General features: G+C 41.5%; 1 protein-coding gene across 3 annotated transcripts in view; it reads right to left on the bottom strand.

Annotated features, from left to right (window-relative positions):
• Nucleotides 1-345: 345 nt before the first annotated feature.
• LOC145408289 (uncharacterized) overlaps nt 346-19,964 on the bottom strand; it is a 132,413-nt gene continuing 112,794 nt past the window's right edge. For all 3 annotated transcript variants that reach the window (XM_080279062.1, XM_080279063.1, XM_080279064.1), the window contains one exon: nt 346-3,038. In XM_080279062.1, the coding sequence (XP_080135188.1) occupies nt 2,856-3,038 (183 nt within the window). In that variant the 3' untranslated portion in view covers nt 346-2,855. The remainder of the gene's footprint in view (nt 3,039-19,964) is intronic.

Genomic DNA, 19,964 nt, shown 5'->3' with positions numbered 1-19,964 from the left:
GGCTGGTATGTATAATTGTCATATTCAATATGCATATGGTGTATCTGAGCTTTCAGTGTGAATGATGAGGAACCCTATACAAACAAAGTCACATGAGTCAATATATGCATCATATATAGTACAGTACAGTATATAAATATGGTTAAGTCTAAATACTTCCTATAAGGGGCTTAAAAACTGAAATTTCTATAGAATGTGAGTCCGTATAACATAGCTGATAACAAACAGTACAATACTCCAGTAAACGATGTTGAAGTAATTCAGATGATAAATGCTTACTGAACTTCATCAACTTGTCCTTAAACTGCATGAAAGTTCTCAACTTCAAAGTTATCTACTAAATAGGAAAAATTTCTAGAAATGATGACATGAGAGCAACTAATTCTGAAATCTCACAACATATGGTTTTTAACTGCACATTTCACTGCTTTCCTTGTAAGCACTGTATTAGCTAAGTTATGAAAATCATTTGTCACACTTAAACTGTTTACTCCAGGGAATATTCTTCAGCTCCTCTACAGTATCCACAATGGCTCTCCTGTCATTCCAAGTAGCATTGGCTGGGCCACTGAGGCCAGCCTGCACTGCTTGCTGGATCTCAGAGGCCCTCAGTCTCTAATAATGCTGTTTTTAGCCATAAATTGGTCAAAAGTTACTGTACTGCATCTCCCTGCCACAGCACGGTGACAAAAGCAGCCAAGGTATTTTTGGTGTTTATTTCCAAAAGAAAGAATAAGTTTCTATTATGTTTTTTTTTGTTTTTTTTCCCCTACAGTATTCCTTCTATTAAATAAAGACCACCAGCTAAAGATGAGTGAAAATCATGAATCTACCCAGAGTGTATGAATTAAGAGAAAAAAAAAAAGCCAAAGCTAGTTATTTGCGTAGCGTAATAGATGTGTATGTTTTAATTCCTACTGCTGAAAACCTTTATGTGCACCATATATCTATCTGCTTATGTGATTAGTGCTGTAAATTTTTGACACAATTAATAATTTTATCAACCTGATAAAGAAATAACTTAAAGGCAAAGTTTCCTTTAAAAAAAAAAATCAATAAAATAATAATAATAATAATAATAATAATAATAATAATAATAATATGCTGCTTAATTTACAGTACAAATACATTTTACAGTGTTCGAAGATAAATGTAAAACATTAACATGTAATAACAAAACTTGCTATGGAGAAAATTCAGTGATGGTAAGCAGTTACCGATTCCAGTTCATCCAAAGAACGAAACTACAAATACATTTGAAATCTGTAAAACTCCACACTATACAGTACCTACACCTTCTCTTTACTCTAACAACTTCAACTGGATATAAAATATATTGTTATTTGCTGTTTATATTAGTAAGCAGCCAATCTGCTGCTTTACATACAAGATACTTAGCTCAAACATCTACAATTTCTTTCTCAATCAATAACACCAGAAAAAGTTTACATTCTAATTAATGGATTTCATTATATAAAAATCTTTAACACATTCTGGCAAAAGACAAGTTATTTTCTTCTGCCTACCACCAAACAGTTTCATTTAGTTAACAAGAGGTTTCTCTGAACAAAGGGCTTTAAAAAGATGTACACTAGCCCCTTTAATCAGATGATACCTTAATTTTATTCTGGCTAATACCACATTATTTTATTACCTTAACCCGTACCGCGCTGGGCATTTAAAAAAAAAAAAAAATGATACCCCTCTATAGCAGCCAATTTTGGATTTTTATTTTTTTGACTAAATAGGCTTTAAAACATCAATATTAGATCCCTGACACTAATAAAAGTAATCACCAAAGCCAGACAGTTGGCTGAATCCAGTCGGGTTGATGCCAATCGACCTCTGAAATCTTTGAGGATATTAAGAGGGAAGAGCGGCTGTGAGCCTGTGAAGACTGTCACTTGCCTCACATGCTCCTAAATCAGTGTCATAAGCGTGATGGAAAAATATCTGAAGTTAGCAAGATACATTATTACCTTCTATTATACTTCAGTTGCTTGCAATGACTTCTCATTGGTGTTCGACGTACATCTATATCACTGGCGTTTTAGAGGGAGACATATACCTACGTCGCTAGCGCGCTACGGGTTAAAAAGAGACATCTCAGACTGAAGGAGATGAGTGATAGTGGTCACTACCCTACACAGCGAGTCTGTAAACACTCACCTGGTATGTAGTGTATATTAGAGGAAAGCAATGCAACCAGTTCTCAGAGTGATAAAACTTAACACACAGTGCTCATCCATGATTTGTATTACTGGTACTATTATGGCAAAGCTACACTTTGCTCCAGAATCTGATCAAATTTAATTTTAGATGTGAAATACAATCTATTTCCAGGAATGTTATGAAGGACCCCATATGCATCCATGACACTGGGAAGAATAGTTACAAATAAATTTTTTTAAATGATCAACAATCAACAAAATTGAACCAAGCTGAGTAAACTGCACTTACAACGAGTCAGTCAAATAAAAAACACATAGAAAAGTATTTACTTTCGAGTTCTTTCCATGTCAGTTTTCATAGCACAGTCCTTTTCTCAATCATGCATTAAGTGAACTACAATAAATGTTAAGTTGTGCTACTATTGTTCACACTAAATCATGTAATTTGACTTTAAAGATATAGTACATGACAGAAATGGTGGAGACATCATCACTTTAATATTAGAATGATGGAGGCATGGTCAGTTTAAGACAAAATTTCTACCATTCATCAACCCATTACTTCTATATGCCATCATGCTCCTTCTTGTACTTAAAATAAATGTATCTAAAGCATTCTGAAGTTATGTCTAACATAAGGTTACACCATTATATAATTTCAGACATGACCAACTGCACTGCCTTTTAGAAGAATGTATATCCTCCCCCCGAGACTCCAGAAAGGAAGGAGGACTTCTTCTGTGTGGCAGCCACATGAGCACCTGAGGCTGCAGCCAGCTGGGCTGCATTAGGTGCCACTCCTGGCGGTGGGGGAGGGATGGAAGGCTGGGCAATGCCATCAAACCGGGCACCACCCTCATATCCATTCTGTAACAATAACCACTTTCAAATTCTCTAAACGACTGCATGACTCGGGACCTGACCAGGTTCCCGTAAGAGAAGAGTCAAGGTAATTTTATATACAGATAGAGAGATAGATAGATGGATATATATATATATATATATATATATATATATATATATATATATACAATGGTTCCTCGTTTTTCGCTGCTTGGATGTTCCGCCAAAACTGCCCAAAATGTGAAACGTCGAAGTGTGAAGTTAAGAATCAATAGGAAAAATAGAGGAGCATTCCAGTGCGACACATACCTACCCTATCAGAAAGAACCATAACACCAACATAAAGAATTATAACATGAAACAAGCCCTACCCAAACTTAAATAAAGAGTGTTTACTTGTGCTAAAACATCATAACACAATAAACATGAACCTGAAAAGACATTAAAACTGTTATGAAGAGTTGCAACACCAAAAATCCTTACCAGAAATGAACTGAAGACTGGCCTGAGTTGTAAGTGAAGGTGTGTTTACTGTTGAGGGTGGATAGGCTGGTTCCCATGCTGAGCATGTCAGATCACTGCTCTTCAAATACATAATGATCTTGTCCCTTAGTAACTTCTCGAATATCTTTATTATGTGGGAAGTGAGAGCCACAACTCCCAATGTCGCTAACCAAGAAAAAACTGCCACTTTTCACCAGATTATTTAATTATCGACATCAAAGTCTGTAAACTAAACCACAGTAATTTTGTGCCCTCTTTGTCACTAAAAGGAAGGGAGAAATTATAACATTATTTTACTCACTGCTACAAGGAAGAGAGGCCATAATAATAGTCAAATAGAATAAAAAATTGGTGGGCTGAGTCTACCATCTCGGTCGTGGGCCGGTTATTATTCTTTCCTTCCTTAAATATCGATAAGATTTATTTTACACCCATTTCATGTATCTGTCCATCAAAACCAACATAAATAGTGTTATGAGAAACATGTAACGATTCTTCATTACGAAATAATAGCACGACACGGCTGAAGATTGTATGTATGGTACATTACGATCACAACAACTTACATGTGTCTACTTCCCATATGACCTTTTTTCCTTGTTCATCTACAACTTATTTACCAATGAAATACAACAAGGCTTGAGTCGTATTGTTGCGAATGTTGTGGCTGTTTTGCAGAAGAAATAACAATCAGAGAACAATAGGTCAAACGCTTTGATGGGGAAACGTGGGACACGTTGAGGTTACTGTATATTATGCAGGCAATTATTGATGAATTTTTCCAAAACCTAGCTATAGCTGTGCCTCAAGGTAATAATCTGGTAATATATTCATACAGCAAATTAGAATACATGTGTAGAATAACAGGAAACAACAAGAAAGTGTATCTAAAGAGTATTGTCCATAACCTAACCAAACCAGTCTTTGACGGGGAAACGACCAGCCAAGGTCATGCAAGCTATCCATAATTGCCCTAAATTCAGTTATGTCCATGTTCCATGGTAATAATTCTTTGCCATAATCATGTAGACATTTAAGTATATGAAGAAAATTACCGGGAAACATCTTGCAAGCATGAAGAATGGGGAACCAAACATAATCTTACCTAACCTAACCAGTTTCAACGGGGAAACGACTGACTGAAAGACTCGTCGATGGGAAGTCGTGAAGGGATTCCTAATGAATTTTGTCACTATATTCGGCACTAGCTGTGCCATGTGGTAACCATTATTTAGTGCCATGTGGTAACAATTATTTATCATAGGCAGTCAGTAAAATACATACATACAAAACACCAGGAAAACATCTTAAAACGTACACCACACGGAATTGTCTAGGTTTCGATGGGGAAATGACTACAAACGGCATAAATCAAAAGGGTAACACGGAATTGTCTAGGTTTTGATGGGGAAATGACTACAAACGGCATAAATCAAAAGGGTAACGACGTAACGTGGATGATGGAAAATACCACCAAGAAAGTCAAATTTAACTCTGCATTCAACACACAAAAAATAGTTGTACCTCCTATTTGTAAAATTAGTAACAAAATCTCGATTGCTCATGCACTGTGTCTGAAATAATTCATTGTTTTATTCACATGAATTTTGCTATGCACTGCTTTTCATCCAGATTTCCTCCACTTAGGAGTCTTGTACTTTACTTTGTTGAGTGGAGCGCTATGCAGTATCGATGGTAGCACTTAAGTAGTCCACTCAGTAAAGTACTCCAGCCTGGGACTTAAGTAGAAGTCAAAACTAAATACTTAGTAATTTCGTAGGTACTGGCCCTAGACTGAGCGTTGGTACCCACTGTCTGCTGAGTTTCGGCTGCCGGCTGGGAGGAGCAAAATGTAGGGAAATCATCGAAGTGTGAGAAAACTTGGAAACTTTTTTCTTCCGCAAAAAACGAGGTGTCGAAGTAAAATGCGTCAAAAAACAAGGAACCACTGCATATATATATATATATATATATATATATATATATATGTATATATAATGTATGTATATATATATATATATATATATACAGTATATTGTATAAGGTAATGTATTCCTCATCATCATCCTGACCTCTTTTCCCACCAAAAGATGGGGTGGGGTAATAATAGTAATAGCTAGTAGTTGCAACCCCAGGCTCATCTAAACATGAACCCAGTGGATTGCAGGCTGAAGCTGCCCCTCCCCTGCCTTCCACCATCCTCCCTTTCAAGGATAGGGAGCTGAGGAACATTTGTATAACCAGGCAGCTCCAACACCTGGTAATACTGGTACCATCAGGTGAAGGTGTCCCTCTTCAGCACCATGGGGTGAACTAGTATCTAGAAACAAAGAAACAAAAATCTTGAAAGTGGGAAAACCAGTATGCCAAGTGAAATGGGGTGCACATTCACATATGCAACAGTCAAACTACTGCAATCCTGGCTGCACTTCACAAGCCTAACCAAGTACAGCATAAGTCGCGTAATTCGAATGGCAAAGGACCGAGGGTCTTTTGGACTGTTGGTTTATACACCTCTGAAAACATTAGAAATATGTACACTCATGATCACTAATTTCTGCCCAAGGGTGCCCCCTTCCTATCCCTATACACCCAGGGAAGAGAGGAGGGGGGACAAAATGAACTACACCCACCTCTACCACAGTTCCCAACCTTCCTCAATACCCCTACTCCCCCTCCGATCATTCTTAACTAGCAGTTTCATCTCAAGCTGATTTCATGCTTAACACTCTTGGTCCTACTACTAATACAAACATAGAACACTAGGATATGTAAAAAGTATATTATATAACTATCATCAAGCTACGGCAAGAAATTAATGCATTATGACGTTGATGGTAAAACAAACACATTAACAACAGCCACCTCAGGCCTCACGTTGCACGCGTGCGCGCGCGCACACACACACACACACACACACACACACACACACACACACACACACACACACACATATGCACGCACGCACGCATGCACGCACGCACGCATGCATGCACACACGCACACACACACACACTCAACGCATGAGGCCTGGGATGGCCGTTGTTAATATTTTTGTTTTACTGTCAATGTTATAATGCATTAATTTCTTGCTGCAGTGTGTTCATGGTTATATTATACACTTTACATATCCTAGCATTTTATGTTCTGTATGAGTGTAAAGTATGAGGCTAGCTCGAGATGTATCTGCCAGTTAAGAATGATGAGTGGGGGGTTGGGTAGGGTAGGGGTATGAGGGAGGATTGGGAGCCGGGGTAGAGGGGAGTGGAACTCATTTCATTCCCCCCTCCTGTCTTCCATGGGTATATACGGGGTATGAAGGGGGCAGCCCTGAGCAGAAACCAGTAATCATGAGTGTACATGATCGATAAATAAACATTTAAAGTGATATAGGTTAATTGTTTTACTCATCAGAAATGCATAGAAGTGTAGATGAATAGTTGCAGGCTGATACAAGCACATTCAAGAGCAAGTCCAAGCCAGATAAATCCTTAGATAAAGCCCCCCCCCCCAAAAAAAAAAAAATTGCTTTGAAAAATTCAGAGTACAGGTATTGGGATTTTTGGATAACAAGTGGCCGTATTGGAGGACTTTTACTGTACATATATATATCTTTACATTTTTCATCAATGCACTTTACACACACCTACCAGAGAGTCATTTTATCAATTACCAAGTTTTAAATGGGGTGCCAAATTCCTGTGAAGTGCATCTCCATACAGACTTTATCTAACCAAGTCAAGCTCTTGTCAATTCCCAAGCCTCATTACCTTCCATACCTTGCTTTCTAACACACTCATTTACCAGATCATATGGTGGGGTAGTTGTGCAAAGTCTAGGGTAATTGCATCAACTACCCGAAAGTGTCCATTGTGCAAGTAGCTGCCAAAACATGTAGTACTTACTGAAATACAACTACAGACATTGGAATTTATTCACTATATGTTCGACATAACTTTCATCATGTTATGTGATTACTATGTACTCTTTAAAAAAAAAAAAGTTATCATTTTTTTTACAAAAATATTTAATGGAAACACTTAGGTTGGAAGGACAAGTCAAGAGTGAGAGATGTGCAAATGAGTTATGTGACAGGAGCATGTGGAGATAAATGAAGAGAGAGACTGACATGTGAGGAAGTGAAGGAGCATTGTGGTGTGGATGTGGATGTGATAGAAAGCATTACAAGAAATACACCGAGGTGGTTTGGCCACGTGGGGAGGATGGAGAGTGAAAGACTAACAAGGAAAGTACTGTATATGTGAGTGAGGGGGAGAGGGAGGGGGAGGTCAAGGATGAGACGGAGGGATGGAGTGGAGAGATATATGAGAGAGGGGGATGTGAGCTGGGAGCAGGGCAGTGAAATGGCACGGTACCAAGTGACATGGAGGCAATTTGTTTGTGGCCACCCCTTATGAGATTAAGGTACCTGGCAAAAGATAAATAGATAGACTAAGGTTTCACACTACAAGCATAAAGATGCCTGAATTCTTTCAAATGCTGTCATTAATTGTGAGCAATATAAACTACATTATGGTAAACATGTGCATTTATAGAGCATACTGTATAGCATGTACACTATGTTCTCATTTTACAATGAGGATGCATATGCTGTCAGTAACTGTCGACAGTATAAGGTATGGTATGGTGATCACGTGCATTTATAGCTTTGAAAATACAGCATGTGCATCACGCCCTCATGTTATGATGAGAATGCATTTGAAAAAATCCACTGCATAATGATTTACCATGTACACTCAATTATTAGAAGGGCTCACTGGGGACATGTGTTTGGCCATGCATCACCCACCCAACAAAGAAGTTTGAGAGGAGCGAGAGAGTGCTGTTGATTGGAGACATGAATGGCAAAGTTGGGAATGTACGAGTGGATGGAGTGGTTGGTCAGTGGGGTGTGCCAGCTGAAGTAGATGGGAATGGTAGTGCTTTGGTGGACATCTGTGCTTGTAAGGGGTTGGCAATAGCCAACACCTACTTTCGTCATAAGATGATCCACCGGTATACATGGAGAGTGATGAGGAGGATGGATGGTGAACTTGTTGAACGAAAGGCAATGTTAGACTATGTGTGTGTGGATGAGCGAATGAGAAGACAAGTGTTGGATGCAAGAGTGTGGAGAGGGTGGGGGAATGGAGTCTCGGACCATCACTTAGTGATGGCCAAGGTAAAGATGCAAAGAAAGTGGTTGAGAAGGCGAAGGGGAAGACAGGAGGAAGCAGCTCCTGTGAGAAGAGTGGAGAAATTGCAAGATAGTGAGAAAATGACAGAGTATAAGAGCATAGTGGAAGAGAGATTGGGAAGGTATGAGCTAGAGCAGATGGAAGGGGTGGAAGACGTATGTAAGATATTCACGGAAGAGATAGGCGCAGCGTGTGAGGTGGTTTGTGGAGTGAGGAGGAGATGTAGGGGTGTGCAAGGGACAGCATGGTGGAATGATGAGGTGAAACGAGCTGTGGAACAAAAGAAGAAGGCATATGGTGAATGGTTGGTGAGTAGAGGTAGGGGAGAAGATGAGAGAGAGAAGAGAGAGGTATATGTGAGCAGGAGAAGGGAGGTTAAGAGACTGGTGAAGGAGAGTAAGAAGAAAGTGGATGAAGAGTTTGGGAGGAATCTGAGTGTGAAATGGAGGGAGAGTAAGAAATTGTTCTGGAAGGAGGTAAAGAAAGTAAGGCAGTGTGAAAGGGGAAATAATAGGGGAGTGAAATATAGGAATAATAGATTGTTGGTGGAGAAGAGAGAGAAATTGAGGAGATGGAAGGAGCACTTTGAGGATTTGTTGAATGTAAAGAGTGAGAGCAGTGTGAGTATAAGTGGTTGGGGAATGGCTGGGAGAAGAAGAGTTGAGAGGAGGGAGGAAGAGATCAGTAGGGCGGAAGTAGTGGAAGCGATGAAGAAGATTAAGCTGGGAAAGGCCCCAGGAATTGATGGAGTGTGTGGTGAAATGCTTAGGTATGGGGGTGAGATTGTTGTGGAGTGGATATGGAAGTTGTGTAGATTGGCTTGGGAAGAGGGAAGGGTTCCAGAGGACTGGAAATCAGGGATAATTGTTCCTCTGTACAAAGGAAAAGGGGAGAGAGAAGTATGTGGTAACCATAGGGGTATTTGCCTTCTTAGTGTGACTGGTAAAATATATGGTAGAATACTCATTGATAGGGTTAGGCATATGACAGAGGAGCTAGTTGGAGAAGAACAAGGGGATTTAGGAAGGGAAAAGGGTGTGTAGATCAGATATTTGTTCTAAGATGTTTAGTGGAGAAGTATCTAGAGAAGGGAAGGAAAGTGTATGCTGTCTTCATGGACTTGGAGAAAGCTTATGACAGAATAGATAGGCAAGGTATGTGGAAGGTATTAAGAATATATGGAGTGGAGGGGAAATTGTTGAGTGCTGTAAAGAGTATGTACGAGGGAGCTAGGGCTACGGTGCGAGTGGATGGTGAGCTGAGTGAGTTCTTTGATCTCAATGTGGGACTGAAACAGGGGTGTGTGATGTCTCCATGGCTGTTTAATATATATATGGATGGGGTTGTAAAGGAGGTGCAAGGTAGGGCAGTGGATGTGGGGGTGGCCCTAATGAATGAGGGTGAGATTTGGAAGCTTCCGGTGTTGCTGTTTGCTGATGATACAGTATTGTTGAGTGAAGATGAATGGGAGTTGCAAGGTTTGGTGAATGAATTTGGGACAGTGTGTAGGAGGAGGAAGCTGAAAGTTAATGTAAACAAAAGTAAAGTTATGGTGTTTGAGAGGAATGAAGTCACAGAGTGTGCAGTGAGGTGGGATGGTGAGGATATGGAGAATGTGAGTGCATTCAAGTACTTGGGTAGTGTGATGAGTAAGGATGGAACTTTGGGGGATGAAGTACGTGAAAGGGTACAGCAGGGAAGGAAAGTTGTTGGTACACTGAAAGCAGTGATGAGAAATAGGGAGGTGAGTATGGAAGTTAAGAAGTCACTGCATGATAGTATTGTGATCCCTACCCTGACGTATGGAAGCGAGGCGTGGACCTTGCTAGAGGGGAACAAGTCAAGAGTGAGAGCAGTGGAAATGAGTTACTTGAGAGGAGCATGTGGAGTGACATGGAGGGATAGGTTGACGAATGAAGAAGTGAAGGAACGTTGTGGGGTAGATGTGGATGTGGTTGAGAAGATTAGGAGAATCTCATACACTGAGGTGGTTTGGACATGTGGAGAGAATGGAGAATGAAAGACTGACTAAGAGGGTGTATGTAGGTGAGGTGGAGGGAGGGAGAGGGAGGGGTAGACCGAGGATGAGGTGGAGGGATGGAGTTGAGAGGTATATGAGGGAGGGGGGGGGTGAGTTGGGGGGAGGGTAGTCAAATGGTGGGTGACAGAGTGACTTGGCAGCTATTTCACTTTATTGCACTTCATTTGCTGCTTGAACTCCAGCACCATACTGCTGTTTCATCAATGACACTAACACACACAACAGTGATGAGTGCAAATGCCATCGTGGAACAAGCAAATGACTGTTGACTTGCATGAGGTCAATCATATAAGCCAAATAGCATCCATATATCAACCTATGAGGCTTTGTAGGGATCATTATCATCATATTAAGTTAAAATACTATTAAATACTGAAAAAAGTCCTAACTTTTTCATCATTTATGTGATTCATCTCATACCAGTTCATCATATAACAAGGGTCTGCTGTAGTCCCTTACATGAACCTACAGGGCAATTACACCAAGGTTTGCTTCATTTTGTTTAATTTCATTTTGTTTTTGAAGGCTCCAACATGCTTGCATGCATCAGCCTGGGTCACCTAATGGTGGCTCTCCATGCTGCTCGATCTCTGGCAGCTTCCCGATCTAGTCCCATATCCCTGAGGCCACACTCAATGACCTTGTTACAGGTCTTTTTCTGTCTACCTCTAGCTACCCAACTCCCAACATTAACACTTCTCGCTTTCTACCCCTAATTATCCTCTTCCATCCTCTCCACGTGCCCAAACCATCTCGATCTACCCCCTCCTCATCACAAAAGCAATACACTCCAGTCCCATCCGACCTCACAACTCTTCCATCACAAACCTAGTCCCCCCAGGCCTCACACTCAGGGACGCACTGCACATCTATCTATTCATTGCCATATCTATATGTCTGAGCCGGCGAATATCCTCTTCCTTCACTTCCAGGTCTCACTACCATACAGCAATACACTCCTAATACATGCCGCATACAAAGACCTCTTAGCACGGAGGGAGAGCCCTCTCTATGTTAGGAGAGGCAAAAGCTCCCTGAACTTCTTCCAACCACTCCTTACTCTAGCCCCACCTCCAGCACATAACACATCCCCCAAATAACAAGACTCTTCCACACACTCAAGAGAGTCACCAGCAAGTTCAATCCTTTCACCCCTGGCAATCTCCACATGCTCTCCACGACACACCGCACATGTGAAATCAGTGTTATCTCGCAGTTTACCTCTAATACCCCTACATCTTTTGTGCACACATTTATCACAAACACTGCACAAGATGGAATTACTTCCCATGCCCTTGTGGCAAATCGCACATGACCACTCCCCTTCTTCTTTGACAGTACTGACCCCAGCCCTAGGTACCAACACTTTTGTTTTATCTGCATTTATTCTTAAGCCCTTGTGCCCCATACGATATCTCCATTTCCTAAACCCTTCCTCCGCCTCCTTTTCATTCTCTGCCATCAACACCAAATCATCAGCATATAAAATCTCCCATGAAAGTCCATTTCTGAAGTGATGTGAGAGGGCTTCAAGTACCATAATAAACAACAAGGGGCTCAAGACTGACCCCTGATGCACACAAACATTCACAGAAAACTCCTCACTCAAAACTCCTTTCACCCTTCCCTGGGTGCAAGCACCCACATACATGGCCATAACCACCCTAACCAGCCACTCCTCGATTCCAAGCTTTCTCATTGCCCACTTCACCATCTTTCTGGAGACTGTCAAAGGCCTTTTCCAGATCAACAAAAACAAAGTACAGTTCCCTTTTCTTTCCTATATATTTTTCCTGAAGCTGTCAAACAATAAATATGGCATCGGTGGTCCCTATGCCTGACGTAAACCCAAACTGCATCTCATCAATATTTACTCTATCTCTAATCATACCTTCTAGAACTCTCTCCACTATCTTCATTATCTGGTCCACAAGCTTTATGCTTTATAATTTCCTCTTTCCAGGACATCATCCTTCCCCTTATAAACAGTTACAATTACACTCTTCAGCCAATCATCTGGGACAACACTCATATATCTATCTATCTACCTACCTACTGCCAGACGCCTGCCTTCAATCCTGTAAGGGGTGGCCACAAACAAACTGCTTCCTTGTCGCCCTGTCCAATGCCATTTCACTTCCATGGTCCCAGCTCACATCCCCCTCTCTCTCTCATATACCTCTCCACCCCATCCCTCCATCTCATCCTCGGACTCCCCCTCCCTCTCCCCCCCTCCACCTCACTTGCATAGACTCTCATCGTTAGTCTCTCGCTCACCATCCTTTCCACATGGCCAAACCATCTCAATGTATTTCTCCTAGTGCTTTCTATCACATTCACATCCACACCACAGTGCTCCTTCACTTCCTCTTTTGTCAGTCTCTCTATGCAACTCCACATGCTCCTCTCAAATCACTCATTTCCACTGCTCTCAGTCTTGACTTGTGTCCTTCCAACAAGGTCCAAGCTTCACTTCCATACATACAAGTTGGTATCACAATAGTGTCATGCAATGACTTTTTTATTTCCATGCTCACTTCCCTGTTCCTTATCACTGTTTTCAAAGAACCAGCAATCTTTCTTCCCTGTTGTACCTTTTCAAGCACTTCACCCTCTAAATTTCCATCCTTACTCTTCACACTACCCAAGTACTTAAATGCCCTCACATTTTCCATTTCCTCCTCATCCAGCCTTACTATACATTCAGTGACTTCACTTCTCTCAAAGACCACAACTTTGCTCTTCCCTACATTCACCTTTGGATTTCATTTCTTACACACACTCCCAAACTCATTCACCAAGCCTTGCAGTTCCCCTTCATCTTCACTTAACAATACAGTATCATCTGCAAACAACAGCACAGGGAGTTTCCAAACACTGTCCTCCCTTTTTATGGTCACTCCAACATCCACTGCTCTAACTTGTATCTCTTTTATAACCCCATCCATATATAGATTGAGCACCTATGGAGACATGACACATCCTTGTTTCAATCCAATATTCAGATAGAAAAATTTTCTCAGTTCACTATCCACATGCACTGCAACCTTAGCACCCTCATACATACTCCTCACAGTATTCAATAACTTCCCATTTACTCCATTTATCCTTAATACTTTCCACACTCCTTGTCTGTCCACCCTGTCATATGCTTTCTCAAAATCCATTAAGGTCACATACAGCTTCTTTCCCTTCTCTAGAAAGTTTTCCACTAAACACCTAAGAATGAATATCCGATCTACACAACCTCTTCCCTCATGTATAATCGTATTTATCAAACCAGTGACTAACCCCACTCCTAAATCTCCTGAGGCTTTCAACATTTCTGCAGTTAACCCAGACACATCTGCCACCTTCCCCACCTGCATCCTACCTATTGCCCTGATCACAGTAACTGTCAATGAATGGCCAAGGGTCAAACACTGGATCTACTGGCTCCAAATCTTCCTTGTCTCAGTCAAACTCCTTAATCAACAACCGGTTGTAGTGCTCTCTCCAGGCGTCTTTCATATCCCCAGTGTTCATCAATAACTTTCCTTCATCATTCTTCACACACTGCTCACCAATGATATCCCTGTTCTCTCTCTTCATCACATTCGCCACCTTAAATATCATATTCTTCCTTTCCCCACTATTTAGGTTATCAAGTAAAAGTCTCTGAGATTCAGACTCTTCCCTGTAAACCTCTCTTCTAGCCCTACATCTGGCAGCCAAAAATTCTTCTCTGATATCATCCTTTCTCCACTCCCTGAAAAGCCTTCTTTTCTTCTTAACTGCAGCTTCTACACCCAAATCCCACCACCAAGTTACTTTATGTCTTGGGGGAAACCTTGTCCATTCACACACTGAATCACTAACTCTCAAGAGGCTGTTCCTGAGGGCTCTGTACTATTCATTAACACTTTTATCAATGTCTTCCTGTTCAGCCACCACGCTTCATCTCACTATAAAAGGCATCGGTTACTGCTTGGTTTTCAACTTCCATATTTTCCTCCTTGGTGCATCGGTCCTCTTTCTCTTCACCCTCTCCTTCACCCCTTATGGGTGGGGGACTTATCAATTATATGACCATGCGGGGCGGCACATTTTCGGAAAAATAAAGTATCACGGAATAAGCCTAAACATGCATAAATCGATGAAAATGGATGAAAAATGAAGGTAAGAGGTGTTATTTACGTGGTAATACGTCTGTGCTGGCTGGAGGAGGAGGAAGGGAGGAGCAAGGGAGGCGCACGGACAGGCAGCTTATCACCAAGTGCACCTGGTGCGAGGTTAGTGGACTTTTCACTCACTTTCATTTTTTTCATCACTGATCACTACATTTATCATTTTTGCATTGTTTACACTGTTCAATGTCTTCAGAATCTTATTCATTTGTTTTCTATTTTACTTGAACACTTAAGAGAACTTACATACATATATACTATTTTACTTGAACACTTATAAGAAAGGAACTTACGTACATATATTCTATTTTAATTGAGCACTTATAAGAGAACGTACGAACATATATTATATTTTACTTGGACACTTATAAGAGAAGAACTTACGTATGTATATTCTGTATTAATTGAACACTGATAACACTAAAAGACATGCATTTATTTACAACTGTTCACTTATTTTTATTTAGTAGTTTTTGAGTGTGTGATACTCCCGGAAGCAGGGCACACATACCAGCATTACAGCCTGGGCACCAAGTTGTGACATCTCTGCATTTCCCAGGACGCCTGACAGTATTGCAGCACACGATACACTTCCTCTGCTGCTTGTGGCCTTTTGCATCCACAGGAAGATATTCAGGATAGTGCCAGGAGATGTAATCTCTACCTAACAACCTGTCTGGTTGACCTTCTGCCTTCAGATGTCCAGCTACAGTCGATGTTACTGTACCGTATTTCGCCAGCAATTGCTCGATCACACTTTTGCTGAAGATTCTGAGCGATGTATGCTTGCCAGTCTTGACATGGTACAAGTTGTAGGCTTGTAACATAGTGATATCCAGAAGGTGGAGAAACATTTTCTTATACCATTTCGCGTTTTTCCTCAAACAGTCAGTGGTTGCAATCTGCATATCGCTCTTGTCAACTAGGTGCATATTCTCACTGTATTGCATGATGGCATCTGGCTTCTTTATTCTCTCCTTTGTCACACGGTCAACCTTGTCACTGGTCACCATGTTACCTGCATGTGCCGTTGACAGGATTTGCACTAGTTTTCTGTCCATCCACCTACCAACCAAGATGCAATTTTCCGACACCTCGTATTGGATGTCATACTGCTCTTTGGTATTGAGGAATAATGGCATGTTCTTTCTATTAGGCCTCACTGTGCCATATAAGCCTGTCATGATCCAGAAGGAATTTGGTAAGGTTTGGTGATGTGTAATAACCGTCTGTGAAGAGCACATGCTTCTTATCCAGGTATGGTCCCATCATTTTTGTCACAACATGCCTACTAAATCCTAGCAGATCATTCTAAGCCACCTTAGGAATATCCATGTCATTGGTGGTGTACACAATCATGTCAAGGACTTACCCAGTCTCACAATCACAGACGACAAAAAACTTTATTCCATAGCAGTGCCTCTTTGAAGGGATGTACTGAAAACTTACTCGTCCCCAGAAGAGCACCAAGCTTTCGACAATTACCAGGTTCTGAAAGGGCCGAAAGAATTTCACGAACCTTGCCTTCAACATATCAAACAGTGCCCTAATTTTCCACTGCCTGTCCTGGCCATTCGGATTATTGTTATCAGTGAAATGCAGATAACGCAGTAGCTGTACATAGCGGTCCCTAGCCATGTACTTGCTGAAAGTCATGACAGAAGTTATGTCATTCACACTCAAGTATTCCTTCAGAATGTGTTTCTTCACATGGCTCATGAGAATATTAAGGGCTATGAACACATACAGTTCTGTAACATGTGTGTCGTGATAACGCTTCCATTTACCAGTCAGTTCTGCAGTGTCTCCTTGGGTTTCATAAACATAAAACTTATTCGTTTCCTTGACAATAAGGTCTGTTACTTCATTACCAAAGAAAGCAAAGAAATAAGCCATTTCATCATCCTTTTCTTCCTCACTTACTGGAAAATCATGTGTAATTCCAGAGTTATGCCCATTCCTGTCAAAATCAAATGTCTGTGGCTGGTAATTGCGTGGTTTTCCTTTCCACACAAAGGGTTCAGACACAACACCAACAGCCAGTGGCTGTGTGATATCTCTAAACCTCTGGGACCTCACCCCACGCCGTCTCCTTGCGTTTCCTGACCGCTGCCTACTCACACCACACTCCTCCCTGCTACTTTCACTTTCACTATTAGTAGTATCATCTTCACTTTCTCCTTTATATTCATCCACTACATCGTCAACTTCTAGCTGACTAACACATCCATCACTGTCACCATCCTCTTCCTCATTACCAGATGATTTGAATTCACTGTCTTTTGATAATCTACAGCAATACAAATTTCAGTTGATTGTATCAAGGAACTTAGGTGACACTTTCCTTGGTGTTGAGGTAAATAGGCATTTTCCTTTCACTCTGGGCACTTTGGGGCAAACAGATGGTGTAAATTTTGGGTTGGAAGGATCACCATGGGTTGTGCTAGGCTGGGGGGAGCGCGACCTGTCTTGTCTTTCCATCGTCACTGTAATTACTGATCCTGAGCGCGGCTGGGCAAGCCTGGGTACGTGTTTCAAGGCTTGGGTGAGTAGGGGGCAGGACAGTAATTGATAAGGATGCCATGTCACCCAATTTCGCCAATAAATTAGGACATAAAATGGTCAGACATTTTGTAACGTCGCCCGCATCCTCATGCACAGACGTTACGTAACATTGCCTGCCTGTTAGGGCATGTGTTGCAGCACATGCTCCTCGCTCCCTGTAACTTTAACATCCTTTACGAATCTCCAATCAGCTCTTCTGATCATGAAATGGTCTATTTGGCCACTATTTCCCTCAGACTTGTATGTAATCAACCTACTCTCTCTTTTCCTAAAATGTGTGTTGCACACAACCATGTTCACTGTCCCCCCAAACTCAAGTATCCTCTCCCCTTCCTCATTTCTTGTAACTTATGCACATCCCCCATGTACTCCTTCATATCCTTGGGCTGCATCATCTACATGACCTTTTAAGTTCCCTTCCAAAACTACAATCGCATCATCCCCCATACCATTTACTACATATGTCATCCCAGAATCTATCCTTCTCTACCTCATCCAAGCCCGCCTATGGAGCATACACCAATATAAATGCAACATAATCCGACCGAACAAAATTTTCACTGCTATTATCCTATCACTGACTCTCACCAGGTTCATACACATTCCACCCATTTCTCCCCAACCAACATACCCACACCAACAAATCCATCTGCCCTACCCTGTCAAAACAACTTGTAACATGCATCCCTCCTGTCAATTATTTTGGCTGATCCTCCTCTATACCTGACTTCCTGCACACAGCCGACATCCACCCACCTTGTACTAAATGCCTCAACTACTTACGAAACTCTTTCCCTCAAACATCCCACAAGCCATGACGCCACTCTGATCCCCTTGGGTGTTTAGTTTCCGCAGGCTTGCTTAGATCTTTCTAGTCATAATTCAATAAGAATAAACAATGGGGAGAAACATACCACAGGCCCCACCCACCTGCACAGTCCTTGGCCTAGGCATGGGATCTCGGACCCATAGCCCACCAGCCACGACTAGTGGCTGTGGCAGTGGCCTTGAAGCACCCTGCCAGGACAGCTATGAGGACACCCTCCAAGCACGCCTTGGCACTGTAACTGCCCCACCATTATACACCTATTGAGAGGGTAGCCTCCTGGGGCAATACTCCCAGGTTCAGGCCCCTCTCTATTGGGCAGAAGCATCAGCCTGGGAACCACAATGCCCTGTACCCTCCAGCACAGGTTGAACCCTATCCCACCCCGGCACCAAAATCTAAGCTGGCAGACCCAGCAACCATGATATTTAATGCACATAATTCTGTTGTAAACACGTTTCTCATGCTAAAAACAACTAGCTGATGTGTTTTGTTCATTTACAGGTAAATTCAAGCAGTAGCTATTATGATGGTCCACACTTACAGGCCCCAATTGCTGGATAGAAAAGGGTTGATTATGTTCTACTATGCTACCTGAGTCAAGGCCATGGCAACGACTATTACAATAAACTCTCAATTATCCGGCGAAATTCAGTCAAGCCTGACACCAAATACAGTAATCCCTCTAATATCCGAACGCCCAATATCCGAACATCCCCACTAACCGGACATCCTCCTGGGATCCAACATTCCCAAAATGGGCCAAAAACCGCAAAAAATTCGAAAAAAAATCTGACTTTTTTCCCTCCCATAATTTGAAATTCCCGCCTAGCGCCGAACAGCTGTTACACCATGGTCCCTTCACCCCTTCCTTCCTCCCCCTCCCCCCTCCCCTGCCAGGTTGCCATTTGGTATTTTTCATTACCAAGTGTGGGCCAATTTGGTAATGAAAAATTCGTTTGGTAATGCATTAGAATAATGCATTACCAAATGGATTTTTCACATGTATGAGGATACACAGGATGGAGATGGTGGATTGTTTGCTCTCTCTGATTAATCTGCTACCCTACATAGTGTGAAAATAATCAACATGGTGTTAGTGAGAGTGATGGTGTTAAGGAGAGTGATTACATGTATTTCCACTTGTATATATAATTAGTGAAGAATATATGCTAGCTTTACGAATTTGGTAATGAAAAGTTATATTTGACAATGAAAGTTGAGGAGATTGGTAATGTGGCTGTTGCGATCTGGCAACTCTGTTACCCCACCAACATCAACAGTCACAGCTTAACTCCGATGGAGAGCAGATACTCATAACAGTGCAAGCCACAGGTGCTTGTTTTTTGTGAATAAACAGTGAATAAACTGCAATACCTTGCCACTAGAACACACAGGAATTTACAGTGTTGTGCAGTGTTAAGAAATTAGAGTTTAGAGTGCAGAGGATTAACTGTGGACTGCAAACTGGCGGTTCAAACCAGCCCAGGAGCCAGGGACTTGTAAGTACCCAGAATGTTTAATACTGTATAAACTCACCTCTAAAACCTCATTTTATGGTTCTTTTGCATTTATTTCAGTCTTTTATGTCCCTTATTGGTGTGATTTGGGTCTTAAATAGGTGCAATGCATGTCCAGAGGGAGTTGTAT

Source organism: Coenobita brevimanus, chromosome 76, assembly GCF_032717465.1.
Source record: "Coenobita brevimanus isolate Jiangsu-jjx chromosome 76, ASM3271746v2, whole genome shotgun sequence".
Classification (NCBI taxonomy): Eukaryota; Metazoa; Arthropoda; class Malacostraca; order Decapoda; family Coenobitidae; genus Coenobita; species Coenobita brevimanus.
The sequence above is the reverse complement of the archived record's forward strand: the minus strand, read 5'-3'. Positions and strand labels throughout refer to the sequence as shown.